At 32.8% G+C, this 15,451-nt stretch overlaps 1 protein-coding gene across 4 annotated transcripts in view; it reads left to right on the top strand.

The window, feature by feature from the left end:
- Positions 1 to 15,451, top strand: part of bru1 (bruno 1) — a 247,314-nt gene that overhangs the window by 20,479 nt on the left and 211,384 nt on the right. For 2 of the 4 annotated variants that reach the window (XM_066404802.1, XM_066404801.1), the window contains exon 2: positions 14,821 to 14,871. Coding sequence is in view for 1 of the 4 variants with exons in the window: in XM_066404798.1 (XP_066260895.1) it covers positions 13,286 to 13,374; positions 14,821 to 14,871 (140 nt within the window). In the remaining 3 variants the exon portion in view is untranslated. Of the gene's footprint in view, positions 1 to 13,246; positions 13,375 to 14,820; positions 14,872 to 15,451 lie in introns of those variants that run through there. The other 2 variants (XM_066404798.1, XM_066404805.1) reach the window with 2 other exon arrangements.

Raw genomic sequence — 15,451 nt, forward strand, 5'->3', positions numbered from 1 at the left:
GCTGAAGTGTTCAGTGGTCTTTTATGAAACGTTCTTTTAAGAATTTGTAGTGGTAGATCGGCACCTAAACAGGATGGAAGAGGTCATCATGATAACAGACTCCACATACTACTTCCGAAAAGTCACATAATTTGGTTCATGAACAGCGAAGAGTCTCATTATTCAAGATATAAAAATCCAAACCGAATGCATCTTTCTCCTTTGCTGTCCATAAACAAAATGTACGATTTGTATAAGGAAAACTGCACTAATGACAATGTAACTCCTGTATCCAACACCACTTACAGACATATTTTTGTTAATGATTTTAATTTTGGCTTTGGATCTCCTAAAGCGAATACTTGTACATTGTGTGATGTAGGAATATATTGCTAATTTTAAGAAAGCATATAAGTAACAAAAGATCGACCGTAGTAGGGCAAAGCGCAATGAAAACATCCTTTATATAACCTTTGACTTACAAAAAACTCTTCCGCTCCCAAAGATTTCAACCAGCAAAGCATTTTGCTTGAGACAGGTTTGGCTGTACAATCTAGGAATCCATTTAATTTCTACGGAGCAACAAAGCGGCAAAGGATATTTTCACATATGGACAGAAGACGAGGGATCCCGCGGACCTGAAGAAGTCTGCAGTTCAATTTTGGCTTTTCTGCAAACTATAACTGAACAAGACAAAGATTTTAAAAAAAATAATTTGACTGCATGGAGTGATTCAGCGGGAGGCCAAAACAAAAATTTCAGTATAGTATGTTTGTGGCACTATCTGATAAGCTCCGGTCGGTTTAAACAAATCGACCACAAATTCCTAGAAGTTGAGCACACTTTTATGGATTCTGATAGAGATTTTGCTGTCGTGGAAAAATTCATTAGAAAACATCAAAATATTTACACTGTCGGCCAATATCAAACAACCATGACGGAAGCAAGAAAGAAAGTTTCTTTGAACATCACAAGAATGGTATAAATTCGTCAATATTAAAGATCTGACAAGAAAACTTGGATTAATAGATAGGAGGAAATCTGAAAGCAACGAAAAAATCAAATTTAAGGAGGTCAGATAGATTCAAATTCAAGAAAATGGGATTAGCAAATACAAATATTCATTTGATGAGGTTGAACTATGGACCATTGTTGATTTGCGGAAACAGAAAATTGTTGGAATGAAAATGAGGCTTTAACATCTGTTGATAAAAGTCGATCCATTGCCTCAAAAAAATTCGACAATATCCAAGAATAAATTCCTTTTATACCTCAAAACTTCAAAGGATTTTATCAAAACTTGAAAGGAGGAAAATAGGAAATTATTGAAAAAAACGTTTCTTCCCTACTTCATTTTTGTAAACAGTTAAGCAAATAATGCTTTAAAAATAAAAACTTTGCTTAACACTTTTTTGTGTATTTTTTAATTAATTAATTTAAAAATATGAATTTCCGAAAAAGGTCTTAACTCCATTTTAATTAATTTTTTTCAGAATTATTCAAAATTGAGCTATATTTATTCCACATTTCAAACTCCTTAAAAATTTTGGGCATATCCTACTATAATATAACACAAAATATTAACTAAAGCGGATTTCAATAAAAAATTTCAATTATTAAAACTTAAATCAAGTTTTCACAAAACTAAAAAAAATGAGTTAACACCTTTTTGCACCAAAGGCATCAATTGACCTCGAGTCCAAGGCCACTGTCGCCGACTCAGTCTTGGACTCTATAAAAGATAAACAAGATAAACAAATATCACTCAAGTCATGATATTCATCAAAGACGTAACTGAATTATGCTATAATGGGAAAATATGCAATAATTTATAAATAAGTAAAAATTCGAAACTAATTTAATTCATAACTAAAACTTTCACTGTCAGTAAAAATTCTGAAACCGTGAGAGATCTGTCAACTGGATCTGAGCTGATTTCGCCCACTTGAATCATAAGCTTTCAACGCACTTCGTTTGTCTTTGTCAGAGGCATATTAAAACTTTTGCGGTCCTTCTTCCACTTACCAAATTCCTATGTTTTAACTTGAACTGGTGATACTTATATACCATGGTAATTTTTATATAACCAGACTGGCAAAACATTCTTTTCATTCATCAACCCTTTTTAAACAGGCAAATCCACATACGATGGATGATTCATATACAGGAAACCTTATTACGATATGCCCACTATTACCATCTCCGAAATGGTGAGTTACATAATAGATTAGATGAAAGAAAAGAAAAAAACTGAATTTAGTTGGATTTAAATTTGCGGTGCTAAGTTATTTTCCAGGATTTTATGAAAAAGCTAACATTTGTCAAAATATTTCAAAAACCAACAATTTGCTCAAACAAAGTTTAATACATTTTTTTGTTAGTTTTTTTCTCTCCACAACACAAACTTATTACTATCCAAAAGTGCCATTTAGTGTTCAAGATCGATGCCATCTCCCTTTTTTTAAATACGGATCTGGAACTTATATTTTATCTCCCCAGAGCGCTTCGTAATCCTAAAAAATTCACCAACCTTGAGAGATTAATCTTGAAAAATCATTTGCAATTTTTTAAGTATTCTTCAATTTTTCAGAATTTTATAATTTTATTTTTGAAATTACCAATGTTTTCTGGTGTTGTATTGTAAACTAAAAAAAATCATTGGAGTTATATCAGAAGGATCGTATAGGGTGAATTTTTAATGATTGGTGAGCTTTTCGGTGCGTTGTAAGCAATCGTTGAAGGAGTCTTAGAAAAATAATAAAAAATTCTATCTACTTCGTTTTTTTAGTTATTCATTCAAAAAGGAATCGGATATTTGGCAACATACATATTAAAAATAGTTGGTATGGTGCTGATACATACAGCACTATTTGTTATACTGAATAAAAAGTTTTTTCTAGGCCGATATTTTGATAAATGCTATAGTAATAAATTAATAGATAGAAATTATTTTATTGGCGAAAAATATAATAATATAAAATATAATGTAAATAAATTTAAATCGTGCAGATGCATATACAGGGTTATTCAAATAGCTCGCATAAAATTCATATCTTTTTTATGAACGATTTTTTTGAAAAACGCTGAAACACTTAACTTCATTGAAATTACTGTCCTACTTTTAGTGATAACATTTATCTCTTATTTACAACCCTTTCATCTTCAGCTATTCCAACTATTTTTTTTCAAATGGCAATCTAGGTCATATGGGAGCTCTATGAACAGTCTTCAAAATGTATATTCGGTGGTACCAAAAAAATCTGGATCTGCTCATTCCGTTTGTTATAACTCACATAGTTAATTTTTTTCTAAATTCTTGCTATGAGTTATCGGAAAACTAAGCAATTTACAATAATTTACCACAGTAGAAGTAAAAAATTATGTTTTTAATGCCTGAAGTTAAAAATAAATTCTTTTCGCACCGATTTTTGGTTCTTATCACTATTGGTTGTCAGGATCTTTTGTTAAACTTCGAAAAATAGTCATATATGGTGTAGGCTTGTAAATAAGGGATGAATATTATCACCAAAAGTAGAATAGTTCAAGCAGAACAATTTCAATAAAGTTACGTGTTTCAGCGTTTTTTCGAAAAAATAATTCATACAAAAGATATAAATTTTATGCGAGATATTTGAATAATTCCGTATGTTAAAATAATAATAATAATAACAAGAATGGAGAATCAAAATATTAGATGCTCAAAGTATTGTTTTTGAACATCCAAACACGTTTACGCTAGACGAAGAATGCTTTCTTACTCTCGTTATAATATTTGCAGCATTATTTATTCTGTTATAGAGATCCTGTTCATAATGAACAGATGTACGATAGACTAGAGCTTTTATGTGGTCTCAAAAAAATGTCACGAGGTGTGAGGTCCAGAAATCTTGGTGGTCAACGAACTGGTCCATTGTGACCAATCTACCGTTCCGGAAGTTCTGTATCCAAAAAAGCCTTAAGCTGAATAAAATGAGTTGACATACTGTCTAGTTGTATCCACATATTACATATTGTGACAAGAGGTATTTCATCAAAATGTTTTTGGAGATCACTTCTGAGGAAATCCAAAAATTTTTATTCATTTAAACGATTTGGAAAAAATATTGGCTTTACCAAATGATTCCCTAAGATCCCAGCCCACACATTTACACTGAAACGATGCTGACAATTGTGATACTGATTATAGATACTGATTTTCAATGCTATACGAGTATTGGTTCTTCTGATTGAAATAACCGTTTCTGTTGAAACTCGTTACATCTATCCACAAAACATAAATAGTAAAATGGTCACCTATCGTAATTTGTTGGAGCAATCATTCACAATAATTTACTCGTAAAGCGAAGTCTCTTGGTAACAGCGCATAAACTTTTGTATAATGGAAAGAGTTGTTCCCTTCTCCAACAACAAGTGTATGCGTCTTAGATATTCTAAGTTATTGTAAAATGCTTCGAGCTTAAGCAGGTTAAGAATTTGATCCGCCATATTAGGAGTTAAAACATGACGACGACCACGGTTTGGACCTGCGATTAACATGATATTTCTCGTTTCTCTCCATCTTTGTTCCAATCTCCAAAATACGTTTGCCAATTATCTTCTGCGTGGATATGTTTCCGCGTACATTATCATCGCTTGATTAATTAAAAATTGATGAATAATTGAATAATTAAGACATTCACCCAAAACCATTAGCATATCTGTATGTATCGCTACTGGAGTACATTATGAAGCGAATTTTTATTCAAAAAATAAAATGTCAATCGAATGGATAGAAAATAATACCATACACCCATAATATCGTTTTAATTGTTGATGAACATTCTTAACACATTGTTGCCAAATACATATTTACAGCATCATAAAGGAAAAATTCCGATTTTCAAATTAAAAAAATTAGACCAAGAAGAATGTTTTACATACTTTTTATTACAAATGATATGAAGTTGCAAGATTTTGAAAAATTGTGAAGATGGGTTCTTAAATTTACCTCTTTACATCTTGATGGATTGGCGAGAAGGATTTTTAAATTATTTTTCTAAGATTTTCCCATGGTCCCCTATAACGTATCGAAGAACTATCCGCCATTAAAAAATCACCCTAAAAAATAATCCGAACTAATTTGAAGTATCTGGGCAAAAACAAAAATACCAAATATTGCATCGATCTTTTAGGTATAAAAAGCGCTTTCGAAATATGAAATAAAAAAGGCCAGGTCCGTATTAAAAAAAATTAATTGTATGAAGAATGTGTTGTAAAAAGAACCAACAAAAAATGGATCATGACGAAATTCTGTAGCATCTGTAACATCCGACGATCTTTATAGAACTCTTAGATTAAAGATTTGGACTAATTTTACATTTTTCAAAAACTACAGAAGCCACAAATAATTTGGTAATGCCGGTTTTTCAAGTGATTATCTCATAACCAATTATATCTGATTTTATATCGAATTTATTTCATAATTGAATTCTATATATTAAGTGAAAATATTAATAATAATCATGTATATGCAGTCCAATTAAGGTTACTTATATACTAGACACGATACTACATAAGGTAAAACTATGAAACATTAGCAAAACTAAATTTAATCGCTTTTGAGATATTAAACTTTAATTAAAATTTACTTTACCTCCACAGTATCCATTACTCTTATAGGTTTTTGCTGGGTAATCTGGTTAGCGAATATATAAAATGTACTTAAGGGGCTGATTAAAATTATGCTGATAAAATGTTTGCCGGGATCCTGATATCTTCGATACATATTCATGTTACAGTGAGGTTAATTGGAAATTTGTATAGAATAATAACAAAACTGTGGAGTAAACCAGTAAAAAAATCTACATTTTGTTCTTTTGTTTGAGTGACCTAACTCAGGAGGAAGTTGACGATTAAAATTTATTATATTTAGCATTTTCCGTGCACTTCTGCAAGTTTCGTTAATTTTTATAAAAGTTTCAATGTTTTGTATTTGTTTTTGTGGAAAAAGGCTCGTCTGGTTGAACAAAGAAGAAAAAAATTTGGAATCTGCATATTAAATTGAGAAATCAAGAAGAATGATATGGAGAAACCCAATCAGACTTAAAATTTATGAGAAATGTTCATCTCACTTTGAAAAGAAAATCAAGGAACTCTAAGAGTATGACTTGAAAGTATGAATGTGAAAAAGTCACTTTTCACATGCAAGGAACGAAACCATCATCTCTTTCCATATGAAACTATCTGATGAAGGAAGTTACAATTCTCACAGTTTTTGCTCAGGTGGTTAGCCTTCTTTATTACTTATTATGTGGCACAAGGAGTTCTAAAACTTTTTCAGGGTGTGATTGCTTAGCTCATTTTATGAAGAAAAATGTATAAAAATATGGGTTCGCAAACGCTTTCTTGCCAAGATAAACCCTTTTAAAATGTTCCAGTTCAATTTTAATTTTTTTTATGATGTGCCACTGGTCGTTTTCCTTGGAGAATCTAAAATCTTTGTTCAATTTAGAAACATATTTGGTTCTTACATTTTTCTCATACTTTGCGATAGTAAATATGAGGCGGTCATGATGTTTAAAAAGTTGAAACGAAATTTTTTTTTCTGTATCTCGGCGAGGAACTTTTAGCAGATCTATATTCTTCTGAATTTTTCTACGTACATTGACTTGAAGATACTTTCAAATATGTATGTGCCGTGAAAAAGAAATTATGAGATGATAATTGAAAAAAAATGAACTTCAACGTTATTAGTTGTCTAAGGTGATACTATTCAGATTGAATAGAAATTAATTTAGTAAATTAGTAACTAATTAAAGTAAACAAATTAATTAATAAAGAAGCCAATATAAATCTTTACAGTAGTAAATACGATAATTAAATTATTAAAGGTCAAAGTAGAACCAAATTTCCCACATTCTATGAACAAGACAAGGAGATTGAGAGAATTCAGATATGAGGCGTCGATATATCAGTACTGCCAACAATAGTTGATTATACACCAGAGTTGTGTAGGTCACTATTATAACTTGAACATCAAGATTAAATCTAGGACTCGAAACCTAGATTTAATTGCAATAATTATAATAATAAATAATTATATTATTAATTTATTACACAGGGTGTAATATAAGTAGGGGTTTTCCTTTTAACACGACATAGACCTCAAAAAACTAAGCAATATATTTTTATATAACATTTTTTCGAAATCTTAAAAAAACGAAATATGCGCAGATGAGTTTTAATAAATTTTTGTATAAAATCTAAATCCATAAATATAATAGTAAATTCAATGTAAAAAAAATAAAATGTCCCTCAAAAAATTATCACCTATTGGAAAAACGCAAAAAACATTTAATGTTTACTATTTTTATGTAATTTACCCATGCCGCTTAAAAATCAGTTGTGAAGTTTAGCTTCAGGTGTTATTTTAATAAACTGTCGCTATTGATACTATTACATTGATAATGGCTCATAATTACTCGAATCACGAATTGGTGGATATGTTGTTGATATATGTATGGGGAGTGTCACCAGAATGTTTCTAATAGCATGCACAAAGTCGTGGATAAGGCGAGCAACAATTTGTGCAAATGAAACCAATGTAGACAATTTTGAACACTTTTTGTAGCCAGTCCTGGAGTGAGCACTAGCTAAAGATATGTTACTTATTAAAACTTTTATAGGCGCATATTTTGGTTGTTTTTGGAGATTTCAAAAAAATCTTATATAAAAATAATGGTTAGTTTTTTGAGGTCTATGTCGTGTTAAAAGGAAAACCCCTACTTATGTTACACCCTATACAATGATAAAAACAAAATATTTAAAATTACAATAACTTACTAAAATTCAGAATAAACTCGAGATGTTGCGTTTAGGTATAGGATATGGTACATGAAACACATTTAGAATTTTGCGTAGAATTCGAAAACAAAATAATAAATAGATGTTTCCATTTGAAAAAACAAAGTTGGTGGTCGTACCAGATTTTTGGAATACCCTGTATATATGAATTTATCATCAAAAAAACCGCAAGAAAAAATAAAAATCGGCATGCCCGAGGATTTTGGCCGCATATGTTTGGCGTCTTAGTTATATGGACTTAGTTGTATAGACTGTTCCATCCAAAGCTTCCATACTGTATAATTTAACGTAACGTAAAGTATTTTAAGCACTTTTGTAATCCCCGACAGGTACACACACTTTTTCCCAATAAATCCGGCTTAATCCAGTTGCAAAATCCTTCCAAACCATACCTCCATTTTTATATGACTATCATCTATCCACTTTTTCAATATTCAATCTGACCCGTGGAAAATATCCAAGAGCGAAACCCATTTCTTCCATTCGAATCCACCCACTTACAATAGAAACCCACGTAAGCGACATCGGCCATACTAGCAAACATTCGATATATTAAATTATAAGCCCCAAAAGAAAGGGGAAAAGCGCTGTTTTAAAATCAATATTACTATAATATGAAACCATTTTAGGTCACCACGGACCTGGAATAAGAAATGGGAATTCGATATTATTTTTATAGATTTAAGGAACCTTATTTCGTTCAAGTTTTGTCCTTTTATCGCTCTAAGTTTTATTCGTGTGGTCATAGTCCAGACATATATATAAACAACCGAAGCATTTCGCACCAGCTGTAAACATATCCATGGAATATTCCAGGTCGGTTTATTAAGCATCAGACCTTTTCAATCCTCCATATGGATGTCTGAAGTTTCAGAGAAGTTTGAAATTTAGTGAATTGCTCGATTTGCACAGACCCGCATTTCATGAATTTTATTGCGAATCCTTCAGATTTAAAAGCATTGATTTACAATCTTGTGGGAGTTATGTATGCAGGCTGGAGGCAAGCTTTTGTTAGTCTACTTGTTGGAATGTTCGGGGTTATTCTATAAATACCTGACACTGTTCATTGTTCCGAACCTGAGTTCCGTATTAATATTATAATACGCTACATCTACAATAAATGGTCATTTAATAGTTAATAACAGAATTTTCGCTGTTTCGATTCATTTAAAGCTTCATTTGATTTTAGTTCAACATTTCGCATTGATTTTATGATTTCAGAGTAATATCATCATTTTCGACAGTTCTTGTTCATTTAAATATAATTTTACGTGGTCGAACTTTTTGGAATAATTCTTTGGGATCCTCTTTATCTCGTTTCCTTATTTTTTTGGTGTCACAGAATTTGTTTCATGAACATTCGAAAAAAGAAATCCTTAAAGAAGAACTATGCGAGTTGAATTGGTAAATTTTGAAGTTCTCTAGGAAATTTTGGGAAAATAGGACTACAAAGATTCTGGAATAGTAATAGTTTTTCCAGAATTCCAGAAACATGGCGGAAATATTATTTAATAATTTATGCGGTAAATTATGAGAAATTGGGAAATATGCTAGCAAAGTAACTAAAACAGAGCAATTCAAAAATCAAAAAAATATAGGGTAATAACTCTTTAGTTACTCATGGAAATAATGCCAGAATTGAGAATTTTACGAAAATTCTGAAAAAACGATATTATCGAATTTCTGAATTCAGCAGCAATTTTTTGAAGGAATTTTATTGAAAGGGTGTTGGGAGAAACTGTTCAACTTTAAAACAGTTTAAATGGTGGATTGTTAATGTTCATTAATACAAATTTTAAAAATATAAAATAAAAACACATAAAAAGGTTTCTTTCGTTTCTCGCTATTTTATGTTTAACAAAAATAAATAACTGTAAAAAAATCTCATTACATTCAATAGGTTGTTTTTCATTATACCAAATATGTTTTCTGGTTGTTCCTCACTTCGAAAACCGGAGAAAATATCATTCGGTAGCTGATACCATATAGTATATGGTACACTGGCAATTTTACGCCAATTTATTAAGCTTTAAGGTAACGAGTCAAGATTTCCAACATCCTCTATAATGCCGTAATGGAGAAAATATCTAGCGTCAAACTGTCTCAATCCATCATCGTAAGAGTAAGTTTCCTGGGCCGCCTTCATCCACTTACATTTATATAAATCAATCAAAGTGAAATTTATCAAAATTACCAGCGGTCAGCCAGAACGTATCAGGAACAAAAATTGAACCTGCTGCTTTGCAGGACTGGTCATAAATCATAAGTCTATTTTGTTGGGAATTGATATTAATTGCTTGGTTCTTACGTATTGGCTGACGGTTTTTATTGATATTTCATGCCCGCTCCTTTTAGGAATTTGAAGGAGAAAATTTAGGATTATTCGATGATTTGAAGCCGTATTAGTGAGAGCTTAGCTAGAAAATGACACCTTTGTCCAAAATCTATCCGAACTCATTGCTAAATTACCCCCTTTAATTAATTGAACGGTTTAATCTTAATGGGACATTCGTTTTGCTTGGTATAAAAAAAAGGTTCGGTCATTCGAAATATCACATGAGCATAACATATGCTTCACATTTCCTGCTCTAAAAATAATAATGAAATTTCCACAAAAGCATCCTCTGCATTCGACGTGGTGGAGTCTTATCGCAAGTCGCTTTGATCTCAGTACGGAGTACAGCAAGAAAGGATGTTCGATTTGTTCTGAAGGACCATATTTTTATACCGCCTGATTGGGTATGGAAACTGGAAACTATTCCAGATAAAGCGGCGAAATGTCTCCTGGAAGCTACTTTATTTATTTAGCTGCACTAGGGACGTATCTAAATTGAAAATAGTCTTATCTGCAAGTAGAGCTCGGTGTGCTTGACTTGGACATGCAAAAGTGGAGGTTGTGGGGAAGACTGCACATTGTGCTGTATTAATAATGCTACACATGCTTAATTAAAGCCTAAACCTTGTCAACATGTAGTTAATGTAATTAATTTCTTGCTTGACGTGTTCGAAAAAAGATAAAAATCATAATGTGTTTGTTGGCAACGTTGTTTTGGTCTGGGCATGTTCGATTAGTCATGAATGAATACTGCAAATAGGACACAATAAGATAAGGCAAGGTTAAAGCAAAATAATGTAAAAAATTATGTAAACGGATCAATTTTTTGCTATTTAGTCTAGTAGTTCTTTGTGCAATCAGATAGGAAATACATGGATGTATCTAAAAAGTGGGATGGTACCAACCAACGTGATTTATAATTATTATTTTTTTAATAGCTTATATACTATTTACTACTTACTAATACTATTTACAAAATATATGTAAATATAAATCCAAACAAGATTTCGTTTAAGTTTCATATTAAATACTAATAGAATAGAGAATCAAAGGAATCTTATACGAACGTATGGAATAATAATGAATTTGGACACTCGCCAAATACGCTTGCGCGATAGTCGTATTTGCCAAACGGCGTGCGTTCGCTAGCGAGGCCCCACAGTTCGCGTCTGGAGAAATCGCTGGTGAATAATTAATTCGCTTACGGATGTTAGTGGTCATATTATGAAAAGTTTAGGGCTGGACTAGATCGACCTAGTCATTTCTACACATTCTGTTTGAAATTGTTCCTCCTACTTTTTAAAAACATATTAAATAATCGCTATACATAGATTAAACGTGCAGAGTTTCATCAAACTTAGTTCTGTCAAATATCTGAAACGAGGTGATTTGGCTGATGCATTGAAACTCCGAAAAAATCAAATCTAAACCCGTATCGGAGAGTCTCATTCCCCTCGAATGCACCGATACATCGCCTGCCTGGGTATATCACGTGGTAATAAATTTAGGTGGTGTTCCCACTTGAATGAGAACGGGGCAAATTCACGATAGTCATTTTTGTCTGAAATAAATGAAACTGCCAATATTTTAGTCAGCACGGTCGGTCCTCCGAAAGCGTATAAAGCGCCGGGTGCAAATAGCCAACAATACATTTTGAGAATTGAATTTTCTACGGCTCAATATATTTTGGGGAACGCGAGGTTACATTTCGCCAGTCCGGCAACAGTCGAATATATGCCCAGAGATTTCCACTTTTATTCCATTTCTCCATTTTAAGCCACATAACTTGTCAAGTTAGACAAGAAACTTCACTGCGGAAGTCGCTCTACCTGCTGCATTACACAGGAACGTGAAAATAAAAATTCTCGAGCAGCAAACTTCGGCGGTAGTGAAATTAGCAAATAATTTATCGGGCTATTCATTATTAGCTAAACGACTTGAAAGTTTGCTACTGCACTAAGAACTTTAAAATTTGTTGATTAAATTTGGTTTCTCGCCTTTACCAGAAGCAGCAGCAGCACTAGCGCAAGATAGGAAAGTTGGGACGTTATGGCTGGCCTTCTGCCAGCTAATAAACGGAGCACTTAAGGCCGCAATTTATGTCATGTAGAACAAGTATATTTAAGCTTCCGTTAAATCCAAACTGCACAAGAAAACTTCTTTCGTGGAAGTTTATGTCTATTGAAGAATAACTCATTTCATCGGCTTTGAGCATTATGTTCAAACACTTTAACCAAATTAATATATTGGCCAAACTCGAGATGAAGGGCCTGATTTGCTGTGGATTTTGATTTTTTCTTGGCTATTGCTCTCCGATACAAATGTCTGTTAAGAAGGTCAAGCAAGTGGAAACGAAACTTTGACGTTGGACAATAATTCACTTCCTACACTATTAACTTTAAAAGACATCATCAATAGGTGTGGTGAGCGACATGTAAAGTACGTTTTCTTGTACTTTTTCAAAAATTGATAAATAACAGAATAGTAATGACACCCAAATGGCTTATTATTTACCTAGAGAGCTAACGTCGCCATTATCCCTTGTTTTATTATATTTACGGTTTCAACGTGGTCGTTGAAGTTAAGATTCAAGAGTGCTTTCGAGCCTTGGATTTTATTTACGTCTAATTTAACTAAATTTATGATAATTTTATAAAATCTAAATAAATCTAATAGTGGAAAGAATTATGAAGAAATCTTGTGACCCTCACGTCGTAGATTCCTCAGTGCTGTGCGTTTCCAGATTTAATTTTAACATCAAGTCATAATAATGAAAATGTATTTCACAACCTTGGTATACATATAATGCACCATTGCCTATTTATTTCACTGTACCTATCTACTCTTTTCTGGAACACAATCCCCATACAACAGTATTATTCATATTATATTGTAATATTAAGCTCATAACTCATACGCCTTTGATTCACAATAGTATTATTTACTTCTCACCTCGGATATATCTAGGCGATAGCTTATTTCGCGTTAATTAGGTAGGTATGTAGATTTGACATAGGAACGTAGTGGTTGTGCCAGTTTAGTGTCAATTTTTTTATGTGTTTGTGTCGTCCTATAATCAAAATTCTCTGTATTATGCCTTTTTAATATCTCAGCGCTCTTAAACGGAAAATGTGGAACTATCCAGGTGCCATTTTCTACAATAAGCATTCATTTTACGAACCCTACGGCCAAGAGGCTCAAACTAAACCAAATGTAAGGTATGATTACATTGAATCGATGCATATGATACAATTAACCTCCTCCAGGGGCAGATTTCCTTTCTTAATAAATCTGGCTGAAATTGTAAACTCATCTGCATAATTTATACACACAAGTGAGTAAATTATACGGGTAATACATACTTAAACCATCGCGTGGGTTTCACCCATGAGCGCGCACACCACGTACGTAATTCCTATGGGGGAATAATAATAAAATTACATCAAAACTTGGGTGTCAACCGTGCCATATTTAAATCGAATTAGTCGTTACACGCAAATCACGAATTCATAACCTCGACACCTCAAAATGAAGGAGTTGAACATGACGGAACAGATTTAAGCATTCCGGTCCCGTTCGTGCGCCACCTCCAGATTTATTGAGAAACTCCTAAATAAAAGCAAATTATTGCCATTGTGAAAAATCCCGCATTTTAAACACGTGGCGCACATTTGCCGTGATCTATTCGTGATGGGGCATTAGTATTGGGGAAACGTCTAGAAAATTGCAAAATTTGGCTCCGTGTGTTTTTTTTGATTCAGGAATTTGGCCAATTGTGCCATCAAAATTGCCATAGATGTTGTTGATAAAATATTAACGAAACAAGTACCTCGTTATCATAATAGGAATGCATGAACGTACGAACCCGTCGTTAGTATGAGCCACGCAACGTTTAAATATATGTATTTCTTACCTACGTAGAGACGTAGAGGGACAGGAAACAAAATTTCTACATTTGCTGCTTGTGCTAAGCGAATTGTGAAATTCTTCCTGCGACTGTTTTGAAAATAAACACAAACACAATAATAATATAACCTGAAAATTACAAAATATAAACTGTCAGCAATAACAGGTAACGTACGCATGCGCGTGATTTACACACTTACATGAATATGTAAAGTGCATTTTCACACGCTAATACAGGAATGATATTGTTTTTCTCCAGACAGATTACAATCAAATTAATTACCTTGAACTAATTTTTTTTATTAATGCGTTATTGAGTAAATGGCCCAATTCAAGTTTTAATAAGTTGGAGCGAAATTACAGCGGAATTACAACAGAATCCAGAAGAAATCTTTCATATTTTCCGCAGTCGTAGAAGTTTAGAGTGATTTTTTAAATTTTTGTACGTTATGGCGAAGAAGTATCATTTTGAGTCGTCGAATGGGAGCGTAAAGTTGTATTTTACGTCTTGCTGAACAAAAAAAAATAATTTGTTATTTTAATTAAAGAGCACAAGGAAATACAGGCTGTTCGGGAATAGCGTGCTTAAATTTCAGGAGGTAATTCCTTAGGTCCAAAATAAGAACAAAAGGAAAAGACAAATATACCGAAAATAACGTCCCTCGATAAACCTACTTACTCCATTAATAAATTAGTAGAGATGCATGATTCATTAACGGCCTTTTGCGTTTACCTAACCCGAACCGATGTTGTTTCAGCCGTGACGTAACCACAGCCACATCCGGACAAGTTCCTGAAGACCGTACCAGGTGAGTCTATTTTCCTTGTTTATCCAGCTCCGAATAATGTTTCATACTCAAGCAATGCTTTCTTAATTGCTTTGATTATTTACAATTTACCATCGAAGTATAAAATAAAGTCTATTGCTTGATGACGGAATTTCCCTAAAATGATTATAAGAGCGCATAACCGTAATTGCTAGTGCCAAGCACTTGAAGTAATGAGATTGTTGAGGGTCGCGAAAATTTTATTGTCGGGCACAATGGAAAACTGGAGAGTGGCGCATACTACGGGCTTTTGTGACTTTAAATTGAAGATAAAAAAGAACTGACCTTAATGTGTCGAGATATGTTTTGTTCCGCATAAAGTGGGATTAAAAATGTATAAAAACTTTTAGAAAAGGCAATTTTCAGTGCCAGTATTGAGAGAATTTCATCCAAACAATACGATGTATCTATAAACTATTCCGTGGCAGTTTTCACTTGGACGGTCGGATGTAGTAACAATAGAAATGTCGAGAGCGCCCCCGAACACAGTCTACTCCTTTGTGATTTTAAATTGAAAACAAAAAATAATGCTCGATAACGGGGGGTTCAGCAATTGATCTAT

This window comes from Euwallacea similis, chromosome 36 (assembly GCF_039881205.1).
Source record: "Euwallacea similis isolate ESF13 chromosome 36, ESF131.1, whole genome shotgun sequence".
NCBI classification, from domain to species: domain Eukaryota; kingdom Metazoa; phylum Arthropoda; class Insecta; order Coleoptera; family Curculionidae; genus Euwallacea; species Euwallacea similis.